General features: G+C 46.1%; 1 protein-coding gene across 1 annotated transcript in view; it reads right to left on the bottom strand.

Annotated features, from left to right (window-relative positions):
* Positions 1-17,414, bottom strand: part of DRAM1 (DNA damage regulated autophagy modulator 1) — a 43,156-nt gene extending 25,742 nt beyond the window's left edge. Inside the window, exon 1 of the mRNA XM_036300618.1 lies at positions 16,907-17,414. Within this exon, the coding sequence (XP_036156511.1) occupies positions 16,907-17,037 (131 nt within the window). The 5' untranslated portion in view covers positions 17,038-17,414. The remainder of the gene's footprint in view (positions 1-16,906) is intronic.
* Positions 17,415-22,151: the final 4,737 nt, after the last annotated feature.

Genomic DNA, 22,151 nt, shown 5'->3' with positions numbered 1-22,151 from the left:
TTTATTATATCTCTTTAAAGTTTACTAGAGGCCCGATGCACGAAATTGGTGCAAGAGTAGGCCTTCCTTCCCCCAGCTGCTGGCACCGGCTTCCCTCTGGCACCCGGGACCTGGGCTTCCCTCGCAGCCCGGGCTTCATTCAGAAGGTCGTCCAGAAGGATGTCTGGTCTAATTAGCATATTACGCTTTTATTATTATAAACTAGAGGCCCGGTGCACACAAATTTGTGCACTCAGGGGGGGTCCCTCAGCCCGGCCTGTGCCCTCTCACAGTCTGGGACCCCTCAGGAGATAACGCCCTGCTGGCTTAGGCCTGCTCCCAGGTGGCAGAGGGCAGGCCCAATCCCTAGGTGCAGGCCCTGGTCGGGCTCAGAGCAGGGCCGATTGGGGAGTTGGGGCACTGCCCCCTGTCATGCACAGAGCAGGGCAGATTGGGAGGTTGCAATGCCACCCTCGCTCACGCTCAGGGTAGGGCTGATTGGGGGGTTAGGGCACTGCCCCCTGTCACACTCAAGGCAGGGTCAGTGGGGAGGTTGCAGCGCCATCCCCTGTCATGCACAGAGCAGGGCCAATCAGGGGGTTGGGGCGCTGCCCTCTGTCACGCACAGAGCAGGGCCCATCAGGGGGGTTGGGGCTCCGTACCCTGTCTCGCACAGAGCAGGGCCAATCGGGGGTTGGGGTGCCTTCCCCTGTCACGAACAGAGCAGGGCGGATAGGGAGGTTGTGGCCCCGCCCCCTGTCACACACAGAGCCACAGGGCAATCAGGGGGTTTGGGCGCTGCCCCCTGTCACGCTGATCCCCGTGCCGGGAGGCCTCTCGGCTCCGCTGATCCCGGTGCTGGGAGGCATATTACCCTTTTACTATATAGGGTAGAGGCCTGGTGCACGGGTGGGGGCTGGCTGGTTTGCCCTGAAGGGTGTCCTGGATCAGGGTGGGGGTCCCCACTGGGGTGCCTGGCCAGCCTGGATGAGGGGATGATGGCTGTTTGCAGCTGGTCACACACCTTTCAGGGTGGGGGTCCCCACTGGGGTGCCTGGCCAGTCTGGGTGAGGGCTGAGGGCTGTTTTCAGGCTGGCAGGTGACTGAAGCTCCCAACCGCTCCTTTTTTTCTTTATTTTTTTATTCTGGGCCAGCTTTAGCTCTGAGGCTTGGCTCCAGCTCTTAGGCCTCCGCTGCTGAAAGCAGGTTTCTGGCCTTTGTTTACCTTCTGTATTTGAAACAATGTTGGGATCCTGCTGGCTGAAGCCTGGCGGACTAAAGCAGGTTTCTGGGGTTTTGTTTAGCTTCTACAATTGTAACATAGTTGCTTAGAGTTGCAGCTCAGAGGCCGGCAGCGTCAGGCGGGGAACGTTGGAGTCCTCCGTCACTGAAGCAAGCAAGCCTCATGTTAGTTTCAAGCTGCCTGGCTGCCGGCCGCCATCTTGGCTGGCAGTTAATTTGCATATTGCCCTGATTAGCCAATGGGAAGGGTAGCGGTTGTACGCTAATTACCATGTTTCTCTTTTATTAGATAGGATGAATATATTTCCCTGGATTTGAGTAAGAATTTGTAAAGAGATGATAGTGGCTGGGATCAGGGTGGTGATGAAAAGGAAAGTGGTAATTCGTGAAGTTTTTTGAGGGAAGTCGCTAGAAACCCATCCTACTTAGAATTGCTATATTAAAAAAGAAAGCCCTAACTGGTTTGGCTCAGTGGGTAGAGTGTCGGCCTGCAGACTGAAGGGTCCCAGGTTCAATTCCAGTCAAGGGCATGTATCCTGGTTGCAGGCACATCCCCAGTAGGGGGTGTGCAGGAGGCAGCTGATTGATGTTTCTCTCTCATCGATGTTTCTACCTCTCTATCCCTCTCCCTTCCTCTCTGTAAAAAAATCAATAAAATATATTTAAAAAATAAACAAAGAAAAAGAAAAAACGATTAACACTTCCTCAGTGCTTACACTCAGCCAGGCATATCTCATCTGGCCTTTACATTATAAGGAAAGTACTTATTATTAGAAGAGTAACTCACTCAAGGTCACACAGATAGTTAATGGGGAAGCCAAGACACGCATGGAGAGCTGTCTACTTTCAATGGACACAACTTAGGAACTCTTCTCTGCCATGCCCTATTCCATTTCTTCTCATAATGTTCATATTTCCATATGAGTTTACAGCATTGTATATTTACAACCAGCTTGGCATCAGCTCTTCCTTCTGGAGCCATCAGTAAGTTGTCCTCACGTGCAATAACTCTACAATGCATGCTCTTTATGGAGCGAAATGCAATTACTGTCAGGTAAAAAGAACTATTAAGTGAACACTTTTTTAAGTTAAATTTGAGGCATTATATTTAAATTTGTCAGCTCAAATCAGTGAAGACTTTTGAAGCAATACTGTAATGCGTTTTTAAAAGTCAGAATAACAGAAGAAAAATGTTCACAATTCTACTTAATGTAGTGAGGGAAAACTGAAATGTAATCAAATGACAATGGAAAATTTAAAAAGTGAACAGAGGCAAAATTTACTGTTGGCTTGCTTAGAAGCCAAACGCTGCATCCATCACCTCCATTAATTTTCAAGCTGTAGAGATTTGGGATCTTGAATTTTGTCATTTACTTTTCTTTAAAAAAAAAAAAAAATATATATATATATATATATATATATATATATATATATATATATATATTTAATTGATTTCAGAGAGAGGAAGGGAAAGGGAGAGAGAAACATCAATTTTGAAAGAGAATCATTGATTGGCTGCCTCCTGCATGCCCCCTACTGGGTATCAAGTCCAAAACCTGGGCATGTGCCCTGAGGAAACTGAACCGTGACCTCATGGTTCATAGGTTGACACAACAACTGAGCCATGTTGGCCGGGCTATACTTTTCTTAGAATTAAATAATTTGGGTCATGTTTTCTTAAGAAAATAATCTATACTAATAATAGAGGAATGTGCAAATTGTCCGGGATGCCGTCACAGTAACAGTAACGACCAAACAGCAGGCGGCTTGGGGCAACAAGGCCGGCAGGGGGATTAGTGAGGGACAACCAAACGACTGAACAGCAGGCTGTATGGGACAACCAGGCTGACTTGGAGGGAAGTTGGGGGCGACCAGGCTGGTGGGGGGGCAGTAAGGGGTGATGGGGGGAGCAATTAGGAGTGACCAGGCCAGCAAAGGGGGGCAGTTGGGGACGACCAGGCTGGCAGGAGGGGCAGTAAGGTGTGACCAGGCCGACAGAGGGTGAAGTTGGGGGTTACCAGACTGGCGGGGGGGGTAGTTGGGGGCAACCAGGCTGGCAGGGGGGGGCAGTTAGGGGCAATCAGGCTGGCAGGCAGAGGTGGTTAGGGATGATCAGGCTGGCAGTGGGGGGGCAATTAGGGGTGATTAGGCAGGCAGGCAGATGAGCAGTTAGGAGCCAGCGGTCCCGGATTGTGAGAGGGTGCAGGCTGGGCTGAGGGGAACCCCCCCCCCCACCTCCCTGGGCATGAATTTTGTGCACCCAGCCTCTAGTAAACTATAAATTATCATTTAAAAGACTGATACTTTTCTCAGCTAAATGTTTTAAATGGCATGCCTGCCTTTTCGTCCTCACGACATTATGGCTTAGAAACACTAGGGGATAATCATCACTGCACTGTATGGCATTAACATCACGTCAGAATATGTGGCTCTCTGTACACAAACCTCATTCTCTGGGTATTTATTATCCGGACCCCATTGTTACGGTTGAACAGGAAAGCAAAGGTCACTGTTGCCTGAAATTCATTGTAGTTAGTAATCAAAAAGTCAGTTTAAGCAGGAAGTCATCAAAAAGTATATAGATACATACCCACCATAAACATAGAATTATACATTCACTTGCCTATTTGTTAATGTAGGCCAAGACTGTTACATGAGTATAAATCCAATGTGTGTGTTTCTGATATATACACCACACCTACTCCCAATCATCTCATTTTGTTTGGGTTTCTTTAAAGTTAAGAAAAATCTTAAGACACTTTTGAAGCAATTTGAGTGCAGAATCCTTTTTGTGGTTTTTTTAATATGTTTTTTATTGATTTCTGAGAGAAAGGGAGAGGGAGAGAGATAGAAACATCAATGATGAGAGAGAATCATTGCTCAGCTGCCTCCTGCCCACCCACTAACTGTGGATCTTGAGCCCGCAATCCACGCGCATGAGCCCTGACCCGGAATTAACTGTGACCTCCTGACCTCCTGGTTCATAAATCAACACTCAACCACTAAGCAACACCAGCCGGGATTAGTGTTGTTTTTTTACAGTTTTTATAAATCCTTACATTTGTCAGAAACACTAGTGAACAAACTGCAGTCTCTTTTGAATCTTTCCAAAAACACTCAACCGAGTTTTCTTAGAAACTACGATTCTCTTTCTGCATTGACAGACCAACAATTTATTTATATTGAGTTAAAGCACACCATTACAATAAAAAAATACAACTGGCATAAACACTTTGGGAACAAACACAGCTGGCATTTGATAAGGGTACAAAGAAACAGGTGAAAGAAGCAAGCAAGCAGCTCAGAGTGGCCATCCCTGGGTGTGGTTTTCAGGGTCCACTGGCTTTAGTCCGTGTATTTTTCAGAGAATGAGATTATCAGTTAAACCAGCAAATTCATTAAGTTGAATTTGGTTAAGAAAGTTTCTGTTATGTGCACAAATACACCAATCACTTATAAAACTTAGCCCTCAACCAAATATCCTGTCCTACTTAACACTAGCATCTATCCAGACCAATGTGGATTGTCCCTTGATAATACTAATAGCAATTGCTTACAGAGAATTTATTATGTCCTTGGACCAGGGTGTTAATGAGTTCTAAGTGGGTTCATGTGTTAACTCATGAGGGAGGTGCTATTCTTAAACCACAGGGAAGCAGAAAGAAGTAACTTGTCCAAAGTTCCATAGCTGGGGCACGTGGTAGACTTGTATTGTAACCAAAGCTGTCTGCTCTAAAGTTGCGCCTTTATCCAACACACTGTATTCCCTCTCAGTATGATTACCAAATGTTGTAAATATTCAACATGGTGAATATTTACTAGGTGATCCAGTTTTCTGCCACCAATCACTGAGCAGGGTTTGTGGTCATGAGGAGGAACAATGGGAGTGACCAAAGACCACACTCAATCCAGCAAACAGCACTTGACAAAAAGTGAGACTAGGCTACTCAAAAGCAACCAAGATGCAGAATTGGCAAAACTTTAAAAGTCAAGGGACTCAGAATATTTTGGAAGCATGAGACACAGCCAAAGTAGAGGATATAATAGAGAGTGGCTTATCATAGTCAGAATGATTCCAAAGTTGCTAACCTTGTAAAATATCGAGAATTTCATGAAGTCAGTAGAAATGGGGTCAGAGAAGAGATAGAAACACAATCAAAGTTAATCAACAGTGAATGCTGGCAGAATCAGTTAACAATTGAAGAGAAGCTGACCAGATTAATAAAATGGGCATAAATAAAGTAGGCCCTTCTGTTGTAAGTGATCTTAGGATTCGGTCAATATTTACTAAACATCCCCTATGTGTCTAGCACTGTCGTAAATGCTGGGGAGACAGCAGTGAACAGACCTTATACCTCTACCCTCATGGAACTTTTGTGTGAGAGACAGACAATAAACAATATCAATATCCTTACACATACGTTAAGAATTATCATTTGGAAAATTGAAGTTAAAACATTTCTGCAGAAATGACCCTTTTCCTATCCCCCTTCAAAAATCAAATGTGAAATCAAGGACTTCGTATCATGCAATCAAAAACAGTATTGGAAAATTATGTACTCCTCCCTTAAAAATCAGCACCTGAATTATTTTCAGATTTTTGTTCATTTTAAGAATTTTGCATTTTCATTTTTTTTGTTCATTATAAGAAGTGTTCATTATAATGAATTTTGTACGTTATAAGAATTAGTACAATGTGATTTTAACCTACATTTTGTTAACTAAGTGAGAGGCTCAACCTCTTTGTTTACTGTGTCATTTTTCCCCCTTTTAAGTGGCTTAATTTTAGGTGACCCAGTTTTCTGCCACCAATCACTGAGCAGTGTTTGTGATCATGAGGAAGAACAATGGGAGTGACCAAAGACTACACCTGGTACAGCAAACAGCACTTGACAAAAAGTGAGAGCAGGCTAAAAAAGGATGCAACCAGGATGCAGAATTGGCAAAACCAAGGGCCACAGAACATTCTGGAAGCATGAGACACAAGCCAAAGAAGTTGTAAAAGAGAGTAGCTTATAAGCTAAGAGGAGTTGATAAGTAACTAGTGAACCACGATAACCTGAGGGATTTGGTCACAGAGGAAATATAAGAAACTATAACAAATTAACCTTGATGGTGCTCAAGAATGTGGGTGTAACCTTGTAAAAATCTAAACTAATCCTTCCATGTTGACATTTGTTTGCCCTTGGTTTTCACATCCTTGCATTAATGGCCTCATAATCCAGAAATATCACACTATACTACTGCAATTTAGTAGCTGCTTAAATCCCATATTTCTAATTGAATTTTCTGACCAGAAACCCATCCATGTAGCTGAAAAATAACTACATACAAAAAGGTGTTCCAGGTTTGCAAGACGTTACCTTTGAGATAAAGTGGGTAAAAGATATATGACATCTTTCTCTATTACTTTATGTAACTGCATGTAAATCAACAATGATCTCAAAGTAAAAAGGTTAATTTTTTAAAAAGAAAAAAGGTCTTATTTCCACCTTATTTCTTATCTGCTAAGGTCTTCTTGACCATGACCTCCTCTGCCCATCATACACAGATAAACCATTTTATTAGTTTCTTTATGTAAGCAAATATAAATGTGTATTACCCCCGCCCTTTACCCCTCAAGCCCCACCACCTCAACTAATTGGTAGCATATTTTATTCTGCATCTTGCTTTTCCTATGTAACAATGTATCAGAGGTTTTTCTATATCAATGTATTAATTTAAAGAGTATTCTAGCTCTAACCAGTTTGGCTCAGTGGGTAGAGTGTCGGCCTGCAGACTGAAGGGTCCCAGGTTCAATTCTGGTCAAGGGCGTGTACCTTGGTTGTGGGCACATCCCTGGTAGGGGATGTTTCTCTCTCATCAATGTTTCTAGCTCTCTATCCCTCTCCCTTCCTCTCTGTAAAAAAATCAATAAAGCGGAGAAACCAAGATGGCGGCATAGGTAAACACCAGAAATTGCTGCCTCACACAACAAATTCAAAAATACAACTAAAAGACAAAACGGACATCATCCAGAACCACAGGAAGGCTGGCTGAGTGGAAATTCTACAACTAGAAGGAAAGAGAAAAGCACACTGAGACTCAGAGGAGGTGCGGAAGTGCAGAGATATGGAGGCGCACGCAGCAAGGGCTGTCTTTTTGAATCGGGAGGGAGTCATAAGCCCCCGACTGCTCTGAACTCCAGTTCCAGGTGAGTCTCTGGAGACCCAGTCTCAAAAGGGGAGAAACTGGACTGTCTGGCAGAGGGCAGAACTCTGAACTTGAGGGCGGCTTTCTCTTAAAGGTGCTTGCAGCTATTACCGGGACACTGAAAGGAGGAGCCCCTTAGGGCAGGGCTGAGGATCAGCCATAGCTGCTTGCTCTGCCCTGTTGATTCCCTGAGACCCTGCCCCACCCAAGCTGCAGCAGAAGCTTTTGCATATGAATGCCCTGGCCCTTTGCAATCTGAAAATTACCTAACAAACTACAGCTGGGCCAGACAGACCCAGAACTTCCAAGAGAAGGCCCAAGGCCCCACAGCAGCTTGCATTGCTTCACAGCTGGACCTCATTTGGGCACCTCCAAACCCCAAACAAGGAAGGGGAATCTGTAGATCTCTTCGTAGTTCCTGCTGGGTAGCCTGAGGCAGAGGCTAAATTAGCACCTCCTTAGATCCAAGAGCCAGTGTACCCAGTGGTCAGAGTGGGACCATCCAATTACAACTCCTCAGAACCATAAGGGACACACTCACGGGGCAGACTCAGTGAGCACCAAAGCCCCACTGAAGCAAGTCTTGCCTCATAAGGGTGTCTTCAGCACAGAAGTTCTCCCACCATAGACACAGCTGACTCTCACAGCCAATTGGCCTGGAGGTCAATTCCTCCCAGTGATACCTACAACAATCAAGGCTTAACTACAACAAGACTGTGAAAAAAACCCACAAAGAGATGCACCAAGAGTGTCCACCTCAGGTAATTGGGAAGGCTGAGCCACTGGGCCTTATAGGACACCTAGCACACAAAGCCACTCTACCAAAACAGGGAAGCATAAAAAATGCAGAGACAAAGAAACAGGTCACAAATGACAGAAATGGAGGAAAGCAAAAGATTGGATATAGAGTTCAAAACCACACTTTTCAGGTTTTTCAAGAACTTTCTAGAAACCGCCAATAAATTTAGCAAGACCCTCAAACAGTCTGGTGAGACCGCCGACAAATGTAGTGAGACCCTCAAGAAATCTACTGAGACCCCCGAGATTATGAAAAAGGACCAACTAGAAATTAAGCATACACTGACTGAAATAAAGGATATTATGCAGAGTTCCAACAGCAGACGAGAGGATCGCAAGAATCAAGTCAAAGATTTGAAATACGAAGAAGCAAAAAACACCCAACCAGAAAAGCAAAATGAGAAAAGAATCCGAAAATACGAAGATCGTGTAAGAAGCCTCTGGGACAGTTTCAAGCATACCAACATCCAAATTATAGGGGTGCCAGAAGATGAGAGAGACCAAGATATTGAAAACCTATTTGAAGAAATAATGACAGAAAACTCCCCCTACCTGGTGAAAGAAAGAGACTTACAAGTCCAGGAAGCACAGAGAACCCCAAACAAAAGGAATCCAAAGAGGACCACATCAAGACACATCATAATTAAAATGCGAAGAGCGAAAGATAAAGAGAGAATCTTAAAAGCAGCAAGAGAAAGACAGTCAGTTACCTAAAAGGGAGTACCCATACGACTGTCAGCTGATTTCTCAACAGAAACTTTGCAGGCCAGAAGGGAGTGGCAAGAAATATTCAAAGTGATGAATGCCAAGAACCTACCACCAAGATTGCTTTATCCAGCAAAGCTATCATTCAGCATTGAAGGTCAGATAAAGAGCTTCACAGATAAGAAAAAGCTAAAGGAGTTCATCACCACCAAACCAGTATTATATGAAATGCTGAAAGGTATCCTTTAAGAAGAGGAAGAAGAAGAAGGTAAAGATACAAATTATGAACAACAAATACACATCTATCAGCAAGTGAATCTAAAAATCAAGTGAATAAATAATCTGATGAACAGAATAAACTGGTGATTATAATAGAATCAGGGGCATAGAAAGGGAGTGGACTGACTATTCTTCGGGGGGAAAGGGGTGTGGGGGATTCGGGAAGAGACTGGACAAAAATCGTGCACCTATGGATGAGGACAGTGGGGGGGGGTGAGGGCGGAGAGTGGGGGGGGAACCGGGTGGAGGGGAGCTATGGGGGGAAAAAAGAGGAACAACTGTAATAATCTGAACAATAAAGATTTAATTTAAAAAAATCAATAAAATATATTTTAAAATAAATAAAGAGTATTCTATATAGAGAGGGGTTTTTTTGAAATCTTCTTTGAATAAAGTATATTTATTTAGCCAGTCCTCTACTCATGGTTATTTGTATGGTTTCCAACCTTTTTTAATTAAAAGCAATGCTATGAGTAATGCTATTTTTGTCATTTTGATAAATAATGCCAACATCCCTCTCTAGAGATTTAATCAATTTACATTTCCACCTGCAAAGTGTGATAGCCTGTTTCCCCAAAGTCTCACCAATAGAGTGTGTCACACATTTGGGTTTCTGCCAATCTAGTAGATGAAAAATTGTATCAGTTCGTTTTAATTTGAAATTTCATTTGATTCATGAGATTGAGCATCTTTCTACATGTCTAAGAGCTATTTGTCCATTTACCCAACATACTGAAGAATAACAATATAATAAGACAATCTACACTAATAAAAGAGAAAAATGGTAATTGGTGTACAGTGCTACCCTTTTCATTGGCTAATCAGGGCTATATGCAAATTAACTGCCAACTAAGATGGCAGTTAACTGCCAACAAAGATGGCAGCTAATTTGCATATGTAGGTACAATGCAGGGAGGCGAAAGGGAAAGCAGGAAGAAGCCCCCTGCCACTGACAGTGATCAGAAACCCAGGGGGGAGCTAAGAGCTGGGGGGCAGGGCAAAGGCAGCCCTGGGGCTGCCTTTGCCCTGCCCCCCAGCCATGATCGGAGAATCAGGCTCCTTTGCCTCCCTGGCCAGTGATAGCAGGAAGTAGGGGTGGAGCCAGCGATAGGAGCTGGGCACGGTCGAAGCTGGCAGTCCCGGGAGCTAGGGGTCCCTTGCCTGGGCCTAAAGCGGAGCCCATGATCGTGGGGCCACTGCCACTGCGGGTCCCCACTGCCCGGGCCGGATGCCAAGGCCAGAGGCGTTAGGCCTGGGCAGGGGTGGAGCCTGCAACCGCAGGGAGCTGGGGGTCCCCTGCCCAGGCCTAATGCCTTGGCCAGAGGCGTTAGGCCTGGGCAGGGGCAGAGCGGGAGATCGCGGGGAGCTGGGAGTCCCCTGCCCAGGCCTAATGCCTTGGCCAGAGGCGTTAGGCCTGGGCAGGTGCAGAGCCTCAGGCCTGGTCAAGGGGCCGATCCGGTGATTGGTGATTGGAGGGTGATGAGGGTCAATTCCTCTGGCCGAGGCATCAGGCCTGGGTCGGGGGCGGAGCCCGGGATTGGAGGGATATGATGGTCCCCTTGCCCAGGCCTGAAGCCTGGGTCAGAGACGTCAGGCTTGACCGGGGGGTGGAGCAAGCGATCAGAGGGAGATGGGGGTCCCCTGCCCAGGCATGATTCCTGGGCCAGAGGCCTCAGGCCTGGGCAAGGGGCAGAACCAGCAATCGGAGGGGTCTGGGGGTCCCCTGCCCAGGCCTGATGCCTGGGCTGGGGGCAGAACCAGTGATGGGGGGAAATGAGGGTCCCCTGCCCAGGCCTGACATCTCTGTCAGAGGCGTCAGGCCTGGGCAAGGGGCCGATCCTGCGATTGGAGGGTGATGGGGGTCAACTCCTGAGGGCTCCCAGTATGTGAGAGGGGGCAGGCTGGGCTGAGGGACACTCCCCCCCGACACATACCCAGTGCACGAATTTCATGCACCCGGCCCCTAGTATATTATAAGGAAACTCAATTTGAATGTCATACTGGATAGGGATCCTCCCAGGGTTCTGGCTCTTAATTAAAATGCAATGGCTTGCCCACATGGTATGTTTGAATATTGACCTATGAACTAGGAGGTCACTGTTCAACTCCCAGTCAGGACACATGACCCAGTTGATAACTCAATCCCCAGTGTGGGACTTGCAGGAGGCAGCCAATCAATAATTCTCTCTCATCATTAATGTTGCTATCTCTTTCTCCCTCTCCCTTCCTCTTTGAAATCAATAAAAATATATTTGTTTAAAAATGCAATGGGTCTTACTCAAAGTGTTCAACATTGTTTTAAAAAAAAATCAGAACAATCATGGCCAGTTTTGCTCAGTGGATAGAGCGTTGGCCTGTGGACTGAAGGGTCCCGGGTTCGATTCCGGTCAAGGGCATGTACCTTGGTTGCAGGCACATCCCCAGTGGGGCAGCCAATCGAAGTTTCTCTCTCATCGATGGTTCTAACTCTCTATCCCTCTCCCTTCCTCTCTGTAAAACAAATCAATAAAATATTTATTTTTTTAAATATCAGAACATCCAATTGGTCATCACGTGAAAGGACCATCTTAAATATAGATAGTGCCCGACTTCTAATGGTTCTATTTGTGATTTTTTTAAATGTATTTTTTTTACTTTACCGTGGTGCAAAAGCAATAGACATTCAGCAGGAACCCGACTTCAAATTTTAAATTTTTATCTTTTCCCAGGCTAGCAATATGCAGTAGGTACTCTGGAGATGCTGGACAGCAGTGATGGGCCCACTCCCCATCAGGCACGGGATCTCGAGGGTAAACAACCAACACTCTGCAGTATACAGTGTTGCCAACATTCTTTGTTTTAGTTCAATGCTTCAAACATTCTCCAGGCCCAGTGTGCTTTCAGCTGTGTTAATGGTCCATGGAGAGTTCCCATACAACCATTGTTTGTCACTTTCAGTACAGTATTCAATAAATTACATGAGCTAGTCAACACTTTATATGGTTTTGCCCAACTATAGGTTAATGTATGTATTCTGAGCATGTTTATGGTAGGCTAGGCTAAGCTGTTGTGTTCAGCAGATTAGGTGTACTAAATGCATTTTCAACTTAAGATATGTTGGACCAAAAAAAGGGGAATTCTATGGAAAGTAATCTCACAGGCTGATCTGATCATAAATTCCTAAATGATCAGGTCATGGTGGGCAGTCATGCCCCAAGCATAGAACTCCTTTAATAAAGTGTTTTAAACCAGCCCTGTCCATTGCACATGTAGGTTAACACACCATTGAAATACCAGAAGCAATGCATCTTGAAGGGGCATCAACCCTCAAGAGAGCACATAACCTTGTTAACTGTCCAATCTCCGAGTTACTTCCTTCCACCTCCATATAATCTTCCTAAGTTCTCCCCTTAATTTCAACTGCATAAAAGAACCTGCAAAACTGTTATTCTCAGGAGCAGTGAGATCTTGCTCTCCGCACATGTCATCAGTTTGGCTCAAATAAACTCTTATTAAAATTCTCTACAACACAAGAAAAACGATAAAAAAAAAATTTTCAGATAAAAATTTTAAAAAAGAAAAGTCTCTAGAGGTTTGAACATTTTTTATGTTGATATTTTCAACTTAAGATAGGTTATCAGGATGTAACCCCACAATCAAGGATTATCTGCATCCCAACCACCAATGACTACCTGATCAAGCCTCCCCTAAAGCGACCTGCCCTGCCCTAGAAGAAGAATAACAATATCCATAGTGGATGTCTGAGAAATATCAATTCTACTAATATTGAGAGCCTTCATGAATCTTACTAATGGCCCCGTGCAGAAATTCATGCACATTGAAAGAAAATTAATTAGAAGAACTATTTTAATATCACTATTTGCCCTTTCTCTATAATACAAGTGTCAACCAAATTCATGATAGACAATGACAGATCAAAACACACGCGTGTGATTGGCGCCAGCGAGAGCTTTATATGTATTGTGCACGCGCGAGTCAACTTAGCCTTTTATATATAGAGAATAAACTTGCTTAATTAGACCTGCTTTCTGATTTCGCTAAACCTTTTCCAGCCCAACTTCTCTGTCAGGTAATTGTCAGCAACACAGCAGTAAATATCAACATGAAGCAGATTATTATTGTAGATCACACAGGGAGAACAAAGGGTAAAATATTTAACTGCAGCAGTATATTCTGAACAGTGAGAAAACCTAAAGTCATTTTCAAGGTCCACCATTTCCTGCTTCTTTTCAGTCAGGTCAACTTTCTAAGCTTTCTAAATCTCCGTTTTCTGGCTAATGAAAAAAAAAATAGGATTCTACTGAGTCTCCTATCTACCTACTCCAGGACTTCTGTGAGGATCAAATGAGATGAGGCACAGAAAAACACTTCACAGACATTTGGTTAAAGTGTAAAATGTTTCCACCTGGCTATAAAGCAAGTGTGTTCCTGGGCTGAAGAAACTGCAAGGAAGCTAGTTGCTAGGGAGAAGAAGCCAGGCGTTGCTATGTGACGTCATTACCCGGTGCCCACAGCCACCGTTTCCTGGCTGAGCTGGGCTGTGGGCCACATTTTGCGCCATGTGGTCTCTGCAGCATCAGCTGCGATTTGGTAGGTTGTCACTCCAGGGTGGTGGCGGAGGCCTGTGTCCCACTTGGGGGAAGCTGAGTGTTGCTTTGTGAGCACCAGGTGCCGTTTCTCTGTAAATGGCCAGTGCGCATCACAGCAGCTCTTGCATTGAGCATCTGCCCTCTGATAGTGCGCATCACAGCTACTGGTCAGATGAACACTTAGCATATTAGCCTTTTATATATATACTAGAGGCCTGGTGCACAAAATCGTGCACAGGGGGGCGGTGTCTCTCAGCCCAGCATGCACCCTCTCCAATCCGGGACCCCTCGGGGGATGTTCGACTGCCAGTTTAGGCCCAATCCCCATCCCTGTGGGATCAGGCCTAAACCAGCAGTCGGACATCCCTCTCATAATCTGGGACCGCTGGCTCCTAACTGCTCGCCTGCCTGCCTGCCTGATCGCCCCTAACTACCTATGCCTGCTGGCCTGATCGCCTCTAACTGCTCCCCTGCTGACCTGATCACCCCTCACTGCCTCTGCCTCGGCCCCTGCACCCAGGACCCAGGCTTCCCTCCTCCAGCCGGCTGCAGGCACCCAGGACCCGGGCTTCCCTCCCTCTGGCTGGCCACAGGCACCTGCAACCCAGACTGGCTTCACCCAGGCTGGCCGAAGGCACCCGGGACCAGAGGCGGCTTCACACGGGCCAGCCATAGCCACAGGCACCCAGGACCCTGGGCGGCTTCACCTGGGCCTGGCTTTGTCAAGAAGGATGTCCAGAAGGTCATCCAGAAGACATCCGGTCTAATTATCATATTACCCTTTTATTAGTATAGATATATAGATACTCCAGAGGGAAGACAGGTGACCAACATAATAAGTAAATCACCCTGTTTGTTAGAAGGTGATAGGTGCTATGGTGAATAATACGCCTGGATACAGGGAGACCTGGCACATTTAAGACACAGGAGGAAGCCAGTGCAGTTGGGAGGAAATGGAGGGAGTGGGGGTAAGGAAGAGTAAGAGGTATTGACAGCAGAGATGAATCATAGAAGACAAAGCTGAACATTTCTGGACAAAACTGATCATTCAGGCACACCCATCAGGCCCTGATGTCTAGTTCTTACCTACATCTTGCCCTTTCCTCAATGACTTGGTTTTCTAGGAGGCGCAGAGGCATTTCAGAGCTCCAGCTGCTTTTGCAGGCAGAGAGCTCAGACAACCAAAAGCCCCAGGCACATGTGGGCAAACAATCCACATGTTTGCTGTGTGTGTGTAGGCTGATGACTCCTGGCAACAACGGAACAATCTCATGCCTTTTTCTCCAGTCATTCTGCTTTTCCTAAAGGCTTCTTTTCCTTGTTAAATGTACAATCTCTTTCCTGGCACGTCTGTGATTTGAGCATCTCACAAGTGGTTCGTCTTGTCAGCTCATTTCCCCATTTCTGAACGTCTTCCATTTCAAGTTCACCTTGTGGTGATATTAATCACAACTATTTCAGACACGTCTACAAAGACTCAAACCTTGCCTCTGGCTGCCTGGCCAATGTGTATCTGTCCCTGACCTTCAGGTCCAGGACACACACACACAGCACTGCAGGGAGGGGAGCATTTGAGATCTTGCTCCCTAGCGTGTCTTCAATTTGGCTCAAATAATTCCTACTTAAAATTTTTAAAATGCACAGACACTCAAACCATTGCAGTGAGAAAAGCTTTTAACACAGGTCTGAGGAGATCTATCCTGCTTCAGAATCAAGAGGAATTAGACAGCCCGGCACATGGCTCAGTGGTTAAGTGGCAACCTATGAACCAGAAGGTCACGATTTGATTCCCGGGTTGCAGCTGGATCCCCAGTATGGGGCGTGCAGGAGGCAGCCAATCAATGATTCTCTCTCATCATTGATGTTATCTCTCTCACCCTACCTCTCTCTGAAATCAATAAACTTTTTTTTTTTTTAAGGAGCAAGACAATGGCACTTAGGACTGAGATGAGCCATGAGACACCAAGCCCAGGTTTCTTCAGGGGCACATGACCAGATGGGAACGTTTGCTTGATGCATGGAGCCTCTTTCTGTATGGGAAACACCCTCCTTGACCCCCCGTGACTGCAGATTTGCCCTATCTCCTTAATGCTCTCTTCCTTGCATCTCTAAATCCTAGTCTCCTCTTGCCTCACCTTCATTTCCCCCTCCTCACCCACAAAGAAAATATTACAGAATATTGCCCACGAGACAGAGGGCTGCAGGAGGGAAAACGCTTATAATCTGTATCATCTCTACAAACTGGTGTCACCAACTTTATTATCCCCTCACCAGCCAATATAGACCCAGAGAAGCCACACAATCTAGGATAGAGATGAATCGTTCTAATAAAGACTGCTATGGACAAGACACGGAGTTGGGAGCCACACGAAGAGAATCAGGACCTGTGTCCTGGCCAACGATGAAGTGCCCTTAAAAAGGTGGAGCCCAAAACTCAAGAAAAATGAAACGGCATAATGACAACACAAGAGATGCCACAAGTTGTTGACAGCTTGAGGGCTCTGGCTCTGGGGGCACAGAACCCAGACAGAGAAGGGTTGGGGGGGCGGGGGCGGGGGGGGGGGGTGTTTTGGCCAGCTCCATCCAGGAGAGCTTCAGTCTGATTCCCAAAGACCTGGAGTGTTGCTTTGGGCATGGGATGTAATTTGGGTGTGAATTCTGCTTCCACCATTTCCTAGCTGTGACATCAGTGTCACACTGATGGTATTTCAACATCTGCTTAAACTTAGTTTCCTTTCTTGAAAACATGAACCAGACATCCACTTCACGAGGATGCTGGGAAGCAGAAGTGAAATATGCGAGCTGTTTCAGCTCACACCTGGATCTCCAACTTGCACTCAAAATAAATGGCATCCGTCGTTGCCCAGAAAAGCATCTTCCTGAGATTTCTGTCCCATCCCCAACCTGAAAGTTCGGTGTAGCTCTGTCTATCCCGAACCCCTCCTGGTACTCAGCTGCGCGCCCCCTGCCTCTACACATCTGCCAGGGGGCAGCCTCTCCTCTCCCTGTAGTCAGATCCCATTCATTAGGTTCTAAAGACACCCCGCTGGGTCTGGGTCCCAGCCTCTGCATCAGTGGCACCCCGCGGCGCCTCCGCCGGGTCCACCCACCGCCCAGCCTACCTGATGTAGGGGAGGAAGGGGTTGACGTGCCCGGAGAGCACAGCGACCACATAGGAGATGATGAAGGCGGCGGATGACCAGGTCACCAGGAGGAAGGGGACGAAGGCCATTCCCTTTAGGAAGCGCGGCATCGCGCCGCCTGGGGTGCGCGGCGCTCCGCCGGGCCGGGCGCCGGGCAGCTCCGGGGGCGGGGGCGCCACGTGCCAGCCGTCCAGGCGGCGGCCACCTTGCGGTGCGCGCGGCCACGGGCGGCGCGATGGGCGACTCCGCGACGCGGGAGGCAGGCCAGGCCGGAGGGAAGGGAAGCGCGGAGAGCGGAGGAGCCTGCGGGCGGCCGAGCGGCGGGCCGGGTGGGTGGGGCGCGAGTGGCCCGGGCTTGTTGCGAAGCGAGTGAAGTCACAAAGTGGCGGCCCCGCGGAATGGGAGGCGCGCGGACCTCCCCGCGGACGCCACTCGGGAGACGCGGCTCCTTTCGCTTTTGGTTCGGGTGCGGCGGGGTCGGCGCAGGCGGGCGGGTCTGTGCGGGGGACGCGGGCGGAAATGTCCGGCTCTCAGCCCCGCGGTTGCACAACTTCGGAGAAACTGAGCTCCTCCCGCCCCCTCCTTCCCTCGGGGTTTCCGGGGTACCAGGCCTGGAACACCCGGGCTTCCCCTCCCAGGGGCCTGGCCCGCGCCGCTGGGGAGAGGGGAGCCCACCGCGGTGACATCCCCCCCGCCCCATGGTGTCCCATGAAAACCTAGAGAGTGTGGGGCAGGTAGGGGTCGGGCCCATCAGGATGGACGGCCTCGTGTGCCTCCTGGGGTTCTGTTTTAAACGTGCGCGGGCTTGGACTATTGGTTTCCTAAAAATTACATTTCCCTTTCTCCTCTCACTGATCACAGTTAGTACCAGCTTGGAGCCCTGAGCTAAGTAAGATGAGTAATGGTGACTTCATACTTGTCAAACCCTGCGATAGGGATTTGTGACCTGCGGGCACTTACAAGCATGGAGAGTTTGAAGTATAGTTTAGGGATTCTGAGCTCAGGGTGGAGGTCATTGGGTCATTGGGTCATTGGGGACCAAACATGGGTTCATTTCAGCTGTGTAAACATTTCTTGGGTGCCCCACCCTGCTAGGAGGTTTAAGAGAACAGACGTTCAAAATAAAACAAAATTGTATGGAATATTAAGTAGCTTGGAGATGATTTAAAAAAATAGAAATATGCAGAGAGATGAGAGGCAGGACCAGTGCTTCGCTGAAGAACCGGGGCAGGTTTCCTGAGAGATAGTAGAGTTTTTGAAAGTAAATGATTGTTCTCCAGGCAAAGAAAGGTGAGACTAGCATTCCAGGCCAAAGAAACAGGAGAAAATATAGAGTGTGAAGTTGCTTGTTTTTCTGGAACTAAAGAAAAGTACTCAAATAAGTGTAGGCAGGGAATGGAGAGGTGGGCAAAGAGTCCATGTCTCCAGAGCCCTGCTAAGAGTCTTCGGTGTGTGGTGTTTTTTGTGCTTTTTTAAAAAAAAAAAATATGTGTATTTTATTGATTTAAGAGAGGGAGAAAAGAGATAGAAACATCAATGATGAGAGAGAATTATTGATTGGCTGCCTCCTGCAACCACATGGATCGAGCTCTCAACCTGGGCACGTGTCCTGACTGGGAATATGAACCTCCTGGTTCATAGGTCGACACTCAACCACTGAGCCACACGAGTTGGGCTATTTTTTTGTGTTTGATTTGGTTTGGTTTTTGGTAGTGAGGCGAGTGTAGGAACATGAACAGACTCATATTTCAAGAGATCATTGTGACGGTGGGGGGAGTGAGCACCATATTGAATACACCAGAAGGTTCAAATTAAGGCTTTTTAAAAAATCACAAAAGCTAGAAAAGGATCAACAGAAAGAAAAAATATCACAAGACCGCATAACGATGTGTGGTGGCAGGTGACTATTAGAATAACCGGACGGGGTCACTTTGTAAGTTAAGTGTCTAACCACTATACTGTACACCTGCAACTAATATAAAATAATATTGAATGTCAATTGTCAATTGTCATTGAAAAATAAACATAGAAACCACAAAAGCTGTCATCCATGGTGATTCATTGTACATCTCTACCTAGGCTTGTATGTTCTTTTTTATTATTATTTTAAAATATGTCTTTATTGATTTTTTTTTTTTTTTTTTAGAAAGAGGGAAAGGGAGAGGGATAAAGAGAGAAAAACCTCCATGAGGGAGGCATGGATCAGCTGTCTCCTGCCTGCCCCCCACCAAGCTGCAACCTGGGCATGTGCCCTAACTGGGAATTGAACCTGGGTTCATGGGTCAATGCTCAACTATTTAGCCACACTAGCCGGTGGTTTGTGTGTTCTGAAAACCACTCTTCCCTGGCCTTTCCCCCCTCCCCCTTGCATTTTTCCTGCTCTACTAGATTCACCTGATCTTAAAAACCCTCCCTGAGGCAGGGGAATTATGACATCAAATGGAATTTACCCATTCATCATATCTTTCTGTTGCCTATGTAATTCCCTTAGGTAATTGAAGTAACTCATCACTTGTCACACAATTACAAGAATTGTGTGACTATAATGGCAATAGGTATTTTGTTGTTTAAAATAAGTATGTATACATGTATGTATTTAAAACAGGTAGATAGCTCTGGCCAGTGTGGCTGAGCGTCATCCCATGCACCCAGTGGTCCCTGATTAGATTCCTGGCCAGGGCACATGTCTAGGTTTCTGCTCCATCCTTAGTAGAGGGCGAGTAGGAGGTAGCTAATTCTCTCTCTCTCTCTCTCTCTCTCTCTCTCTAATAAAAACATATTAAAAAAAATAAAACAGATCACTTTAACTATATATATGTACATATGGTTTCAAACAGCCCTGAGAAGCACAGAGCTGCTGCTTCTAAAAGTTTTCCATACCATAGACCTTATTAACACCCTCACCTCGGAGTAGTAAAGTTTATATGGGACAAAATGTTAAAGCCCTAGAAAACAACCTCACTGGTGAAGGAAACCAGAATATACCCCCCAAAGTATGCCGACTTTGACATAAGAATTTTTTTGAGCTGAAAGCAATTCAGAAGCAGCAAAAGCAGGAAGAGCTCTCTCTATCCGCCTTCCTGTCTAAAGGTAGGATGTATATTTCCTTTACTGGAGAGTGCTCTAGATTCAGCCCAGAAAAGGCACCAGAGGAATCTGCAAACCTTGCTCCATTAGTCCCCCCCCCCCCCCCGCCACCCATTTGTTTACCTTCCCAGTTTCTCCCGCATTGGAACCTAAAACCATTTTCCTTTGTCATGTCATTTCTGTACAAATTCATTGTTGTTGTTTTTTATCCTTCCCCGAGGATATTTTTCCATTGACTTTTAGAGAGAGTGGAAGAGAGAGGGAGAGACAGAGAGAAATATTGATATGAGAGAAACATTGATTGGTTGCCTCCTGCACATGCACAAACCAGGGCCTGGGCCAGGGAGAAGCCTGCAACCTGAAGTACATGCCCTTGACCGGAATCGAACCCGGGACCCAAGGGTGGTGAATAAGTGAGTATCCCTTCTTCACTTTCTCTCTACCCCCATCAGCTGGCTGGATACCATGATGACTTTGGACTCCACATATTATGGATAGAGACTGTCAACATAAGTCTACTTGACTCTCCCACCTTTTCTAACTCATCTAAAGTGAGTTGACATGTGGTATTTCCTGTTTCTCAGAGAGGGTCAGGCAGATGTTAACACCGCTGTGCACAACAAACATATACAGGAGAACTAACATGAATGAAAGATTATTGCAATTCAATATATTTGGAATTAAATCAAAATAGTATGTATTCGGTGAATGGCAGGGTCTCGGGGATCAATCCACCCAGGTGGCATGTCAGCATCCTTCTCTTTCTGAGTCCTTAGAAACAGTCAAGTGAATTTATGAGGGAATGTGTGTAACCATTGCTCTGAAAAAAATGGCAAACATAGTAATGTGTACCATCTCTTTAGAAGTAATGTGCATAAGCTCCACTCTCCCTTTTGTGGTCAGAATATACTTAGAATATGCTCTTGCAGGGTAGAGATTAGATAGAATCTCTTTCCTGCATAGTTCTGCTTTTGGAAAAGGGGCATTGTCACAATGTGGATGTCATGATTTGGGGTATCTGTCACCATGTGAATGGCCCACCCCATGTGTGTGTGTCTTTATTATGGCAGGGACCCCTGGGCTGTGAACGTATTCTGGGCCCTGTTCCCAGGGATGGAGAGCAGTCCCCTCTGTTCACAAAGGCAGGAAATTTCAACACACCCTCGACATGTTTTGAATAGGACAGAGGTGACAGAGTGAGCCAGATTTTTTCTGGTGTCTCAGTTATCCTCACTTGTACAGAATTCACCTTTAAAGATAAATTGTTCATTTTCTTTTTTGGTTGTTCATCTGTCGGACTTTCTTCAGGGCATTCTAGAATGTGAGCTCCACCAGGTCAGGGCTTTGCTTTCTTCTCTGCTATGTTCCAGGCGTGGACAGGGCTTCATTCAGGTGCTTATTAACTACTAGAGGCCCGGTGCACGACATCCTGCACTGGGCAGGGAGGAGGAGGTTCCCTCAGCCCAGCCTGCACCCTTTCGCAGTCCAGGAGCCCTCTGGGGATGTACGATTGATGGCTTAGGCCTGCCAGCCATCAGCCTGGCTTGTGGCTGAGTGGAGCTCCCCCTGTGGGAGTGCACTGATCACCAGGGGGCAGCTCCTGTGTTGAGCATCTGCCCCCTGGTGGTCAGTGTGCATCATAGCGACTGGTCGTTCCACCATTCGGTTGATTTGTATTTTACCCTTTTATTATATAGGATTTACTGAATGTATTCGCCTCAGCAATGACCTTTTCCAGGAAGTCTTCCCAAAAAACCCCAAGATCTGACATCTGTTTCACTCCTCTCCACCCCACAGCATCCTGGGCTATTTCTGATACATATTTCACAATGTTAACTCGTCAGCTTATCTACTAGACTCTAAACTGTTTGCGAGCAGGAACTGAATCCCCTAAATTTCTATCTCCAGTGCCAACCACTAGCACAAAATAAATGGTTGATACATATTTATTGAAAAATAAATGAATGCTTGATACTAGTTTAATACTATTTAATACTATTACCTAGAGAATCTGATCTTTATACAATCGTACATACCATAAACATATTAGCATCTCATGGGAGGCACAATTAACTCCATATCACTGAGTACAGAAACGAGAAAAACACAGCAGTAAAGGTTAGAAATTTCTGTTATG

Source organism: Myotis myotis, unplaced genomic scaffold (genome assembly GCF_014108235.1).
Source record: "Myotis myotis isolate mMyoMyo1 unplaced genomic scaffold, mMyoMyo1.p scaffold_m19_p_3, whole genome shotgun sequence".
In the NCBI taxonomy this organism is placed as follows: domain Eukaryota; kingdom Metazoa; phylum Chordata; class Mammalia; order Chiroptera; family Vespertilionidae; genus Myotis; species Myotis myotis.
This window is presented reverse-complemented; position numbering and strand designations above follow the sequence as displayed.